Below are 13,437 nucleotides of genomic sequence, written 5' to 3'. Positions count from 1 at the left end.
ACTTCAGACTCTCAGCTTTAATAACGTTTTGTACCAACTGTTCAGAAATTACATTTTTACACTCAGTTCTCTACTTTTACAGGCTCTAAAGTAACTGGACAGACAACACGTTTTAAATATAAACACTTTAATGTAAAGTTTTCAATACTTGGATGAAATTCCTCTGCAGTCAGTGAGTTCCTGAGGACCACATGCTGTGTTTCAGCTGCTGCTGGTTTGAGGCTCTTTGCTCCTGTTTGGATTTAATCAGTGAAAAGCTGCTCCGCTGGCCTGAGATCAGCTCACTGACTTTATGAATATCTCATTTCTTTGGCTGCTGCTACAGTTTGCTTTGCTCACCATCATCTGTTCTGTGGAGCTCAGTGTGAGAGAGTACAGCTCTGTACCCGCTCTGTACCGGCCAGCTCTGTTCTGGGATGCACCCTGGACCCAGTGCAGGTGGTGGGAGACAGAAGGACTCTGGCCAAAATAACATCTCTGATGGACAGAGTCTCCCACCCCATGCATGTAAATGTTGCTGAACTGCAGAGCTCCTTCTGTGACAGACTGCTACATCCTAGATCACAGGTGTCGAACTCCAGGCCTTGAAGGCCGTTGTCCTGCACGTTTTAGATGTGTACTTAATCCAACACAGCTGATTCAAATGGCTAAATTACAGGACAGCACAGGCTCACTGCTGGATCATTTGATTCAGGTGTGTTGAAACAGGGTAATATCTAAAACCTGCAGGACACCGGCCCTCGAGGCCTGGAGTTCGACACCCCTGTCCTAGATGCATGTCCTTCCTCCCTGCAGCTGTCAGACTGTACAATCAAAACTGTTCCCAACAATCATAGATGTTTACATCTGCACTGTAACTGCAATAATTTAATCAACCGATTCACACTACAACCTGGTTTGCCTCTTATCTGTAGTTAATTTTATTTAATTTAATAACTGTACAGTACTCTGTTTATAGTAACCATTGTCCTTGATGTAAATATGAAAGAAAAATTGTATGTTTCTGTTCTGTGTACTGTTTGTTGTATATGTGTCTTTCTGGCTGCTGTTACAAACAAATTTCCTCTTGTGGGACAATTAAAGGATTATTCTATTCTATTCTATACTTCATACTGCTGAGACGCCAAAGCCCACGTCATAACATCCCCTCCCCCGTGTCAGATACACAGTATTTTTTCCCCAGTAAGCAGGGTGTGGGTAACCCTGTTGTCATTGTAACCCTTCCAGTGTTTGTGAAGCAAGAATCTGCTGTGCATGTCTGAGTTCACAGTTTTCACCCTGCACGCACACTTTATGCCTAATCTGCTCCCTGATTGGCATCTGCTTTAAGTCCTGAGCAGCACCTCCATCTCTCTGACGGTCACCAGCTACATCCAGCTGACCCTCCACAGAGTCACAGGACTCCACCCCCTCACCGCGAGCCGACCAGTGGTGCTGAAGCAGGAAATGCATGTGTGTTCCTGCCCCAGTCGGTAGGATTAGTGCAGCTAATCACGCAGCGGTGGCAGTTCGTTTCAGACGCACTTCAAACACAAACCGAGATTTTAACCTGTAACATTCCACCTTTGAGATGATGTAACAGGTACGCTGTGGTACGGCATAACAACACCCCCATTTGCCCAGCACCACCCAACAGCTGGACCTTTATTTAACTCATTCGTGTGTACAAAGCGTGCACGTACCGTTATCGCCGACTCCTGCTGAGGTTATCCAGGTGAGATTATATTCACATTTCTATGGAGACCAACAGTGAACTCCAGGTGCTTGAAAACAACCCGAAAACACGACTGAGCTCGGTCTGCAGGCACATCTGGACTTCATCTGGCTCCTCCCGCCTCTTTTGCCCCCCTGAACATCACGTGGGCTAAAAGCCACGAGGCGGGCTTCCTGTGGTTACAGGAAGTGAGCTGTGACCTAGATGTCATGACACACCTGGACATACAGGTCAGAGCTGTGGCTGCGCTGTCACATAGATGTGCATGACATGCGTCGCTCTAACCAGGATGTGAACCTTTCCGTCTCAGTTAAAGAAAAATGTTCACTCTGACCATGAACTGGCTATGAATCCTGACCCGCCCGCCAGCCTCCATCAGCGCCAACACCCGTTTGAAACACTCCCAGGGTTTCCTGTTTCCACAGGACTGGACTTACTCTTAGGGTTTTCAGCAGCTTTTATTTTGGAAACCAGCAGGAAACAAAGGCTCAGAGACACGGGCCTGTCATGTGATCTCAGCTTACAGTGAGACAGGGGTGTGGCCCCTCTAGGCTCCTCTAGCTCCACAGAGACACCACACAGGAAGTTGAGCTGCGTTCAAGGTGTTTAATGAGACACAGGTGAACCAGCTGACCGCTCACACGTACAAAACTAATGAAAATATCTACATTCACAAACACTGAACTGTCCACAAGCCCCGCCCAGCCCTCTCTGCCAGGCTCCAGGGGTCAGGCTAGGCTCTTTCAAAATAAAACAGCAGTACAGTTCCTATGTCTTCCCAGGATGCTTTGCAGCTGTCAAGTCTGTTGATCCGGAGCAGTGACAAACTGCTGACCCTGCTGTGGACAGGATGTTGGGAAACCCTGTGCATAGAAAGAGGTCATCATCATCAGAGCAAACTGTGACATCAGCATCCAGTAATCAGTAGCCAATGAGGTCGCACGTACCTGCGCGGCTACAGTTTGAGCTCGTTGGCGATCTTGGAAGCGATGTTCTTGAAGGCGATGGACGTTCCTGAAATCCGTTTGAAGCGGACGCCGTTGAGTGAGAGGCGGGGCAGCTTGCACACCTCCATCTCCCATTGGACAAGACTGTCGGCGTGGCCATCTCCGTGGACACAGAACAACAGGAAGTGCTCGGGCTGCTCGTAGTCGCAGTTGTTGGCATCAAGGACTTTCCTGATCTCGCGCATCATGTCTAGTGGCTCCATAGAGGATGTGGTCTTCATGCTCCACGTGAACCTCAGCGAGCGAGGCTTGGCATCCTTCAGCAGAGGAGCAGCGGGGGACGCAGGCTCCTCTTTCTGCTCCGACGACATATTACGGCTGCAGATGGACAGATGAGTATCAGCTGACAAACATGCTGCTCTCTGATTGGAAAGTCTCTGTGTTTACCGTCAACACTCCAAACCAATCACAATAAAGAGATGATGACATCATCTGTCTGACTCACCTGGAGCCCTCAGCTCTGCCGTTCCTCTCAAGCTCTGAGAGCCCTCTGACAGCAAGGACACAGGAAGTAAGAGCAAAAAGGTGACATGGATGCAGCAGGAAAGGAAGGAGGAAAGGCAGAAGGAAGCAAGGGAGGAAGAAAGCAGAGTTAGTTGTAGCAGAAGAAGAAAACACTGGAGGGTCTGGGGCTGGTCGTTACAGCGCCCCCTGTCAGCTGCCCGGTAAACCTCCCATTATGCCTCGCTGTTACATACCTGCGTGTGAATTTGGAGGTGAGCTTGGAGAAGAGGTTGGAGGAGCCTCTGGCCCGTGATTGGGCAAGTGGTGCAGCGTCATGTGACAAGGTGGGGGAAGCAGGGGGGCCATTGTAGGTGGCAGTGCGTCTCTCTCGGAGCTGACCACCGTGAAATGTGCTGCGACTTGCCGTCCCCCGAGGGAAACGAAGCCTGTCGGGAGGAGTTGTTCCGCTGCTGACGCTGTGAGTGGAAGCTCCACCCCCTGATCGATGGGGGGGCGTGGTCACTGCGCTGTGCGGAGGATGGCAAAAGTTAGATACAAAGCGTACGGATCAGCAGGCATGACTCACCTGGCGACTGTACCTGCCGTCTCTGCCATTATGGACCGCAGCATGGCGTTCCGCAGAGCTGCACACGTACGTGTTCCTTCTCGTCATACTGGAGGACCCACCCTATGACACACAGCCAATGAAAAGTGTGAAGACCATAGACAATAATCAACCAATAACTGAGACACAGTAGGTGGACATGAGCTTTGAAAAGCACAAGCTCATCTGCAAGCTGCAGTGTCACTCACAGGGGGTGTGGCTAAGCTCTTCTTCCTCTCTGGGATATCAGCCACATTGGAGTTGTTGGCGCTCCCCAGCAGAGGACTTCCTGTTTCCACAGGACTGGACTTCGTGTTCTGACTTCTGCCCTCCAGCTTCACCTCACACTCTGCTGACGTGGTGGCCTGACTCCTGGTGGGAGGAGCCATGACAGAACACACTGAGGAGGAGAGGAGGAAGGAGGTGTTAGTGTGCCATGGGTTGGAGCCAGGTCCCAGTGTAGGAGTGGGCGTTTACCTTGGTCGCTGTATCGCCTTTGTTTGGAGGAGGAGCTACGTGGGGCAGTGACGTGCGCCGGAGACTGGCTGCTGCTAGACGGCCGCGGTTTAAGCAGGGAGGAGTCGCTGGCCTCCACCTGAAACACAGACACAGCTACACCTGTTACACCTGCCAACGTTACCTGCTGTCAACACTGTAACCACTTACCTCCACGGTCTTGCGTCCCAGCAGCAGGTAGGTGGCCGTAATGTCATCGTACTTCATCTTGGAGAGCGAATCAGTGATTGCATCTCTGGAGTAGCCCATCCCCACCATCAGGTCTGACAGATCAATACTGACAGTCAGTGTGTGTCTGTGTGCGTCTATGTGTGTGCGTCTGTGTCTGTGTGTGTACCGATCCTCTGCTCGTCTCTGATGTTCAGCTCTGGTTCGATGAAGGGTTTCATCTCGTCTTCATCAGAGCTGCTGTTGATCCACCGATCCTTCATGATTTGCTGAAAAAAGAAACAACGTAACGTTCAGGTAACGTGTTACCCGGTGAGGGTTAGTCATTATAAACAGATATTCAGTACATAATTAGTACCGTCACTATCACTGCTGTACTGATTATTTGTCATGGCTATATTGACTAGGACCCAGTAATTGTTGTCCTGTGTGAGGGACCTGAGCTGTGGTGTAATGATGTCATCTCACTCTGTGCTGATGTCACAGGACCAACAAAGTAAACATTTCATGGCAACAAAGGAGCCAATATTTTTACAGATATCATGTTTCTGATGCTAAAGATCAAACTGTGTCACACCAGCATTCAAGGAGGCTCACGGAACCGTGATCACACACACCATTCATCATATGTAAGAATGGGAAACACACACACAGTCCACTATTAGCTGATTCCTGTAATCAGGCTAAAGTTCAGTCAGTTGTGCGCGTTGTTCAGTTCAAACTGAGTGGAAACATGAAAACAGACCCAAGCTGCCACAGTAACCAGCAGCTCATGACACCAATGCATAATTAGGTAATCAGGTTCCTGACAAGCACACGAACCACAGGAAGGTGCCGTTCTATCTATACCGAGTCGCACCTCAAGACAGATTCTCCAACATTAAGCAGCACATGACAGAGGACAGAGATGTATAGACTATCAGGATATCCTAAAGACTCCTTGAAAAGCCTCCAGTTGATTTAAAATGCTGCAGCAAGAGTACTGACAGGGACTAGAAAGAGAGAGCATATTTCTCCTATAATGGCTTCCCTTTATTGGCTCCCTGTTAAATCCAGAATTTAAAATCCTGCTCCTCACATAGGTCTTGAATAATCAAGCCCCATCTTATCTTAATGACCTTGTAGTACCATGTCACCCCATTAGAGCACTTTGCTCTCACACTGCAGGCTTACTTGTTGTTCCTAGAGTATTTAAAAGTAGAATGGAAGGCAGAGCCTTCAGTTTTCAGGCCCTTCTTCCGTGGAACCAGCTTTCTGTTGGGATTCAGGACACAGACACTATCTCTACTTCTAAAATTAGGTTTCAAACTTTCCTTTTTGCTAAAGCATATAGTTAGGGGTGGATCAGGTGACCCTGAATCTTTGCTTAGTTATGCTGCAATAGGTGTAGGCTGCTGGGGGATTCCCATGATGCACTGGGTGTTTCTTCTTCACTCACTATGTGCTAATAGACCCCTCTGCACTGAATCATACTTGTTATTAATCTCTGGCTCTCTTCCACAGCATGTCTTTGTCCTGTCTTCCTCCCCCCAGCCCTCCCTGAGCCTGGTTCTGTCAGAGGTTTCTTCCTGTTAAAAGGGGGTTTTCCTTCTCACTGTTACCAAAGTGCTTGCTCATAGTGGGTCATATGATTGTTGGTTTTCTCTGTATGTATTATTGTAGGGTCTACAAGCACCTTGAGGCGACTGTTGTTGTGATTTGGCGCTGTATAAATAAAATTGAATTGAACTGAAACATGAAAGATGCCAAAGTGGCTTCAGAGACTTAAAGTAAAAACCTGAAACGAGTCAGCGTTGTGCACTTCCTGCTAGGGCTGTTTGATATAATGATATATATCAGATGATGATATAAAAACGTCTATCGTTTCATTTTACGCTTTCATTTGTTTCGTGGTGTCGCAAAATAAATTGTTTACGGCAATATTTTTTCATCGTTTTGATGGTCACTGTAGTGGCTATATTAATTTCTTAAAGTTCTCTATTTCTCTTATATTTAATATAACCACACTATGGACGGACAAGCGCCTGTTTTTATGCGTTATGGTTAGCAACAACGACGGTAACACCATCGCGTGTCTGCTTGTTTATGTTCCACATAAACCTTTCACAATAAAGCTCAAGATCCTGTTGAGACTTTTCAAAATAAACTGAATCACGTGAAAGAGCAAATTATTTACGGATGAGAAGTAAAAAAGAGCCGCCAGGTGCTAAAAAAATAGACCTTAGACTCAAACGTTAGAACAGGCTTTTCCCCGCAGCACCCTGTGTAATAAATACTCACAAAGAAAATGGCGGCCGTTACAACTTGTGTCTAAAAATTTATCGTTTCATGCATCGGTTAAAACACTCGACTCCAGCTACATGACGCGCAGCTGGAAACACTTCACGCAAGTTGAGCTGCCCGAGATTCACAGAATTTACAGAAAATGTTACATTTTTATGATTTATATTGTTATCGGGGCGATAGAATTCTTATATCGGGATATGAGATTTTGGTCATATCGATAGGTTTTTAGTTCATGTTTTTGTTTTCATCTGTTTATCCTTCACTCTGAATTGAACTGAATTATGCATATATGATGTATTGATTATGTACAGATGATGTATTGATTATATTGCTGATGTAGTGGTTCACCTCCAGTGTTCCTCTCTTGCCCGGGTTCAGCACCAGGAAGCGTTTCAGCAGGTTCTCACAGTCCGTCGACATGTAGAAGGGGATTCGATATTTCCCTCGCAGCACGCGCTCCCTCAGCTCCTGCACACACACCAATCACTGTCATGTCCTGATGCTGCAGGACATCCTCAGACCTCCCTGCTCCTCACCTTCAGGTTCTGCCCGTCAAACGGCAGAGAGCCACTGACCAGCGTGTAGAGGATCACCCCGAGACTCCACACATCCACCTCTGGACCGTCATACTTCTTACCCTGAAACAAACACGCACAAGCATACGTCACAAATACACACACACTCTATACTCTGCAGCTTCACAGAAAACCACACACACCACAGACACCTTTGTGCGTACCTGGAAGAGCTCAGGTGCAGCATATGGAGGAGACCCACAGAAGGTGTCCAGTTTTCCTCCCACGGTGAACTCGTTGCTGAATCCAAAGTCTGCGATCTTTATGTTCATGTCGGCGTCCAAGAGGAGGTTCTCCGCCTGCAGAGTAGCAGAGACCATTTGTTAGGAACACATGGAAGTCTGTTTATAGCTGGAGTGAAGGCAAACACCTGTTCACTGTGACAGTAAGCACAATACAGACAGGAGCTGGATTCAGCTCTCTAAAACATCAGAGGAAAACCTCAATGCTTCAAAGTCAGCCTGTGTGTGTTTGTGTGTGTAACTACACTCTGTAGTAATACAGTTGTAGGAGCTAACATGGAGAGTCAGAGTGGTTGGCTCACTGTACATGACTGCAGCCTGTATATCAAAACATGGAAATAGGTGAGCAGCTAATGCTAAGTGCTAACCTATTCCTACACTAATAAATGAAAAATAAAACCAGAGAGAAAATAAGATACTGCAGTTAGTCCGACGCCTCGAGCGTTTTCATCCTCCTGCTGTTTTTAAATTTATGCGATGACTGTAGGGGCGTCCAATGTTAGCCCCGCCATGAACCCTGCCTCCTTCCTGCTCCTATCTGTCTTTAACAGGACCTGACAGGAAACGGATCACCGAGCGGGACGCTCACTTTCTCACTTTTCCACAACCAGAGGAATCACCCCCTGATGCTAGACATCAGAGAGAATGCAGCTTTTAAGGAGCTGCTTCCATTTTTACGTACAGTTTGATAACTTCAAAAGAGGAAATCGAAAACACCTGAAAACGTTAAATTTCAGATGTGAAGGTGATTCCACACCTGCAGACCTCTCATATAAAGTTTAGGTGGGGCTTCAGAATAACCGCCCGGGGCGTTACCTTGAGGTCTCGGTGAACGATGTGCTTCTGATGGCAGTACTGGACTGCAGACACAATCTGTGGAGACACACACGGACCTGAAACACTTGGGTATTATGGGATGGATAGTACTGCCAATGTGTTACCATGGTAACGGCAGTGTGTGCATGTGTACATGTTACCTGTCTAAATTTAGCTCTGGCCTCCTTCTCCTTCATCCTACCATGAGCTACGAGGTAGTCGAATACTTCACCTGCGCACACACACACACAGGGTTCAAAGGTCACACCTGTCCCAGCCTCTGATTGGTTTAAAATATATGAAGAACTAACCTCCGCTGGCGTACTCCATCACTAGGTACAGAGTCTTCTCCGTCTCAATCACCTCGAACAGCTTCACTGCAAACACGTACATGTGTATACACACAGACAGACAGGGTTCAGATAATGTAAAAGAGCTCAGCTCGCTCTCTTACATTATCTGAACCCTGCGTGAAGCCATCAGGCTGTACTTCCATGAAGTACAAGGGGAGTTCTCTGCACTGAACTCAGGCTCAGTGCAGAGAACTCCCCTTGTACCGAGGCTCTTAGAGCAGAAACAGAAACCAAACTGATCGCAGCAAAGAAAAACAAAGTATGAACCACCTGATAGAAGCAGCTAGGTGATATGAAACAGCAGTGTGACGAGGTTCTGCCCCTCACCTGTTTAACCCCAGGAAAATTACAAATATGGCATCTGAGCAACTCTGGTCGGTCACACAGGTGCAGTGATGACGTGAGGAGGTACTCACCGATATTCGGGTGATTTAAGATCTTCATTATTCGGACCTCCCTGTAGAGCTGAGACACAGACAGGAAACAGACAGCGTCAGGAACGCCAGGATAAATCACAGACATCATCAAGAACGATGGGAACAGTTTGGAACGAAACAAAGTTCCTGTCTTTCAGAGGTCAGCTGTGTGTGAGAGATGACGCAGCGCTCTAACCATTTTTTTCAAAGTGAGCTGTGTGATTATGGAACAATGATCAATAATTATAACGTTAAAAATCACATCAATGCCTCAGCACGGCTCCTGTAAAAACCATTCCTGATTAAAATCATCCCAGCAGCACGCAGACACTTGCAACTGAAGGTACATCAGGTCAACTCACCTATAACACCTGACTGTTTCAGACCAGCCTGAAAACATCCAGGTGAAAGGTCATCATCTTGATGTGAATTATGATGAACGTCAGCTCCCTGCGCCATTAAGAACACTGAGAGTCGGGCTACTGTCAGACGTTTGTCTAGCTTTGTTTTTTTAGGGTGAATTCTGAGGGGTGAGCTCAGGTGAGGTCAGACTAAGGACGCGTGTATGATCTGTGACCACAGGTTTGGTAGTCTGCACAAAGCACAGACTGAGATTTGATGGCAGAATCACATATTAAAAACACGTTTTTCCTTGAACTTCAGCAGCGAGTCAGTAAACCAGCTCCAGATGAGTGTTTTCATGTTTCCTGCTCAGGTAAACCTAAAAACACCGTTCTCTGCTTCAGCCTGACTCTTTCTAAATAATAATAATTTGAACCATTTCAGTGTAATTTCTGCTGCAACACTTGTGAGCACATTACTTTCTGTCAGGTGACAGTGCTCACCTTCTGCAGGCTGCTGGGGTTCAGCTGGGTCTTATCGATGATCTTGATGGCGACCTGTCAGACACACACAGGTGATCAGTGCTCTGTAGGGGGTCTGGGATATTTCCCAGCGGTCCCCGGGACTCATCTCACCTCCCATCCTGTTGGGATATGTCGAGCCAGCTTCACTTTGGCAAAGTTTCCCTTCCCGATGGTTTTCAGCAGCCGGTAGTTTCCCACATGCGGTGACTCGTCTGTGCCAGACGCTGACGAGTTTTTACAGCGGGCGGAACGGACAGAGCGGGATGGCACCTCGCTGCGCCCATCGTCCACCGAGGCATGCTGGGAAATAAACACACAGTCAGCATTGAGCATGGTCCCAGCTCAAAGCATCTGTTCATGTTCCAACCCTTTTATCCAGCAAGCACCTGGTAGCAGTGGATTGTGGACATATCCCAAAATCATAGGTCAAAATGATGAAGAATAAAGAACATCACAGTACTCATTGATATAACATCAACGCTCACTAACATGACATCGCAGCGCCCAGTGACATAACGTCATGCTCACTGACATGACATCAGTGATCATGATGATAATAATAATAATGGATTGCATGTCTATAGCGCTTTTTTAGGCACCCAAAACGCTTTACAATTCCACTATTCGTTCACTCTCACAATCGCACACTTGATCACATAACATGACAGCACTCACTGACACAGCTGCCAGCACCTACATCTGCGCTTTATTGGGATGTTTTTATTATGTCTCTTGGCATTAGAAACACTGGAGCTGCTCACTCAGGAGGATGTTCACCTATTTAATGATGAAGTCTGAGCTTCAGGTAACCCCGTGATGCTAACCATATATAGGTAATATTAGCAGTGGTCAAAGGTCAGCGGTCCGATTTCTGCAGTCACGAGTATGTTATTTACATTTATCAGTAAACAAACAGTTTTATTAAATAGAAACTGAACTAGAAACTAAGTAACTCACTGATCTGTTTGTTTGTTGTTTTCTAACTTTTCCAAACGAAAAACATACGCGCACTCACGTGCTCGGGGTCCCGCTCGTTCACGGTGGGCAGCGGGGTCCTGGCGGACATGTTCCAGGGTCACAGTGAGCCAGGGTCGGTAGTTTCGGTCATGAAGCCCCCGTTCCGCTCCGGAACACCTGCGTGACGTCAGCCTGAGTTTACCTAAGCAGGTTCCCACGCAGCATCACCGGCCCCGGTCCTGGCTGCACGCCGGGCGGGTTATCTGTCCCGGCTCGGCTCGTCTCGGCTTCTTGTCCGGCTTTCTGTAACCGACATCGACCCGAACGGAACCGGAGAACCAGTTCCTCTTTGCTGGCGGCTAGCTGCTAGCAGCCCGGCACTACCGGGTGTGCGCGTACGCGGAGCCTGTCCGGTGGCGTGTGGTGGCTTCTGGCTCGGGGACACAGTGCCGGTTCGGTTCAGTCAGGGTCTCCTCATCCTCTACGGCAGCCTCTCCGTTAGCCGCTACGCTAGCCAAGATGGAGGACTAACCCAGCCCAGCGCGCTGACGGGATGTGACGTTACAGACAGCGTGCGAAAGGATTGGTTAGCCGAGCGGCGGCGTTTGTTGTTGCTGGAGTGTTTACGGAGGCCTCCAGCGGTGAAGGGCCGGAGGTCCGCATTATTATAGTATTTCTGAACCGCTGAAACACTAAACTTCGTCTAAACCAAATTCTCAGCGGCCTAAACTTATTTTTCCAACCAAACACTCATTTGGCCAAAACTCAAACACTGTTCAGAAAAACTCAGTATTTTTTCAAAACCTTAAAACGATCCTCACTACGTACGACTCTGGATACTGTATCTCCTGTGAAAAATAAGGCCTCAAACCAGAAGTACCTGACTCCGTGGTATAATTCTCAAACACGTAGCCTAAAGCAGATAACTCGTAAGCTGGAGAGGAAATGGCGTGTCACAAATTTACAAGATCATCATTTACCCTGGAGAAATAGTTTGCTGCTTTATAAGAAAGCCCTCCACAAAGCTAGAACGTCTTATTATTCATCACTGATTGAAGAAAATAAGAACAACCATAGGTTTCTCTTCAACACTGTAGCCAGGCTGGAAAAAAAAAAAAAAAAACAGTACTGTTGAGCGAACCATCCCTTTAGCATTAACTAGTAATGACTTCATAAACTTCTTCACAAATAAAATTTTAGCCATTAAAGAAAACATTACCAATAATCATCCCACAGATGTAATATTATCTACAGCTACTTTCAGTACCATTGATATTAATTTAGACTCTTTTTCTCCAATTGATCTTTCTGAGTTAACTTCAATAATTACTTCCTCCAAACCATCAACGTGTCTTTTAGACCCCATTCCTACAAAACTGCTCAAAGAAGTCCTGCCATTTTTTAATGCGCCAATCTTAAATATGATCAACCTATCTCTAATAATCGGCTATGTACCACAGGCCTCCAAGCTGGCAGAGGTTAAACCTTTACCTAAAAAGCCATCCCTAGACCCAGCAGTCTTAGCTAATTATAGGCCAATCTCCAACCTTCCTTTCATATCAAAAATTCTTGAAAGAGTAGTTGTCAAACAACTAACTGCTCATCTGCAGAGGGATGGCTTATTTAAAGATTTTCAGTCAGGTTTCATCATCACAGCACAGAAACAGCTTTAGTGAAGGTTACAAATGATCTTATGGCCTCTGACAGTGGACTCATCTCTGTGCTTGTCCTGCTAGACCTTAGTGCAGCGTTCGATACTGTCGACCATAAAGTTCTATTAGAGCATGCTGTAGGTATTACAGGTACTGCGCTACAGTGGTTTGTATCATATCTATCTAATAGACTCCAATTTGTGCATGTAAATGGAGAGTTCTCTTCACACACTAAGGTCAATTATGGTGTTCCACAGGGTTCAGTGCTAGGACCAATTCTGTTTACATTATACATGCTTCCCTTAGGCAGTATCATTAGAACGCATAGTATACATTTTCACTGCTATGCAGATGACACCCAACTTCATCTGTCCAGCCAGGTAACACACATCAATTAGTTAAACTGCAGGAATGTCTTAAAGACATAAAGACCTGAATGGCCGCTAACTTTCTGCTTCTTAATTCAGATAAAACTGAGGTTATTTTACTCGGCCCTGAAAATCTTAGAAAAATGGTATCTAACCAGATTCTTACTCTGGATGTCATTACAATGGCCTCCAGTAACGCTGTGAGGAACCTTGGAGTCATTTTTGACCAAGACTTGTCCTTCAATGCACATATTAAACAAATGTGTAAGACTGCTTTCTTCCATTTGCGCAACATCTGTAAAATTAGAAATATTCTGTCTCAGAGTGATGCTGAAAAACTATTTCATGCATTTATTACTTCCAGGCTGGACGACTGCAATTCATTATTATCAGGATGTCCTAAAAACCCCGAAAAGCCTTCAGTTAATCCAAAATGCTGGAGCAAGAGTACTG

General features: G+C 46.5%; 1 protein-coding gene and 1 pseudogene across 2 annotated transcripts; both read right to left on the bottom strand.

Annotated features, from left to right (window-relative positions):
• Positions 1 to 13,437, bottom strand: part of LOC102782143 (NACHT, LRR and PYD domains-containing protein 3-like) — a 305,914-nt pseudogene that overhangs the window by 18,586 nt on the left and 273,891 nt on the right.
• mark3b (MAP/microtubule affinity-regulating kinase 3b) lies at positions 2,307 to 11,484 on the bottom strand. 2 transcript variants are annotated; one of them, XM_006793402.2, is made up of 19 exons: positions 11,023 to 11,484; positions 10,119 to 10,307; positions 9,987 to 10,040; positions 9,142 to 9,190; positions 8,684 to 8,749; positions 8,534 to 8,604; positions 8,373 to 8,429; positions 7,479 to 7,613; positions 7,276 to 7,377; positions 7,088 to 7,207; positions 4,623 to 4,722; positions 4,436 to 4,548; positions 4,247 to 4,364; positions 3,979 to 4,169; positions 3,765 to 3,853; positions 3,420 to 3,692; positions 3,167 to 3,211; positions 2,662 to 3,039; positions 2,307 to 2,577 (listed from the first exon to the last, which is right to left on the bottom strand). In XM_006793402.2, the coding sequence occupies exons 1-18, from the start codon at positions 11,071 to 11,073 to the stop codon at positions 2,670 to 2,672; spliced, it is 2,193 nt and encodes a 730-aa protein (XP_006793465.1). In that variant the 5' UTR covers positions 11,074 to 11,484; the 3' UTR covers positions 2,307 to 2,577; positions 2,662 to 2,669. The 2 variants fall into 2 exon arrangements, with proteins under 2 accessions (XP_006793465.1, XP_006793466.1); XM_006793403.2 differs by lacking the exon at positions 3,167 to 3,211.

This window comes from Neolamprologus brichardi, chromosome 15 (assembly GCF_056152115.1).
Source record: "Neolamprologus brichardi isolate AB-2024 chromosome 15, ASM5615211v1, whole genome shotgun sequence".
NCBI lineage: Eukaryota > Metazoa > Chordata > Actinopteri > Cichliformes > Cichlidae > Neolamprologus > Neolamprologus brichardi.
The sequence above is the reverse complement of the archived record's forward strand: the minus strand, read 5'-3'. Positions and strand labels throughout refer to the sequence as shown.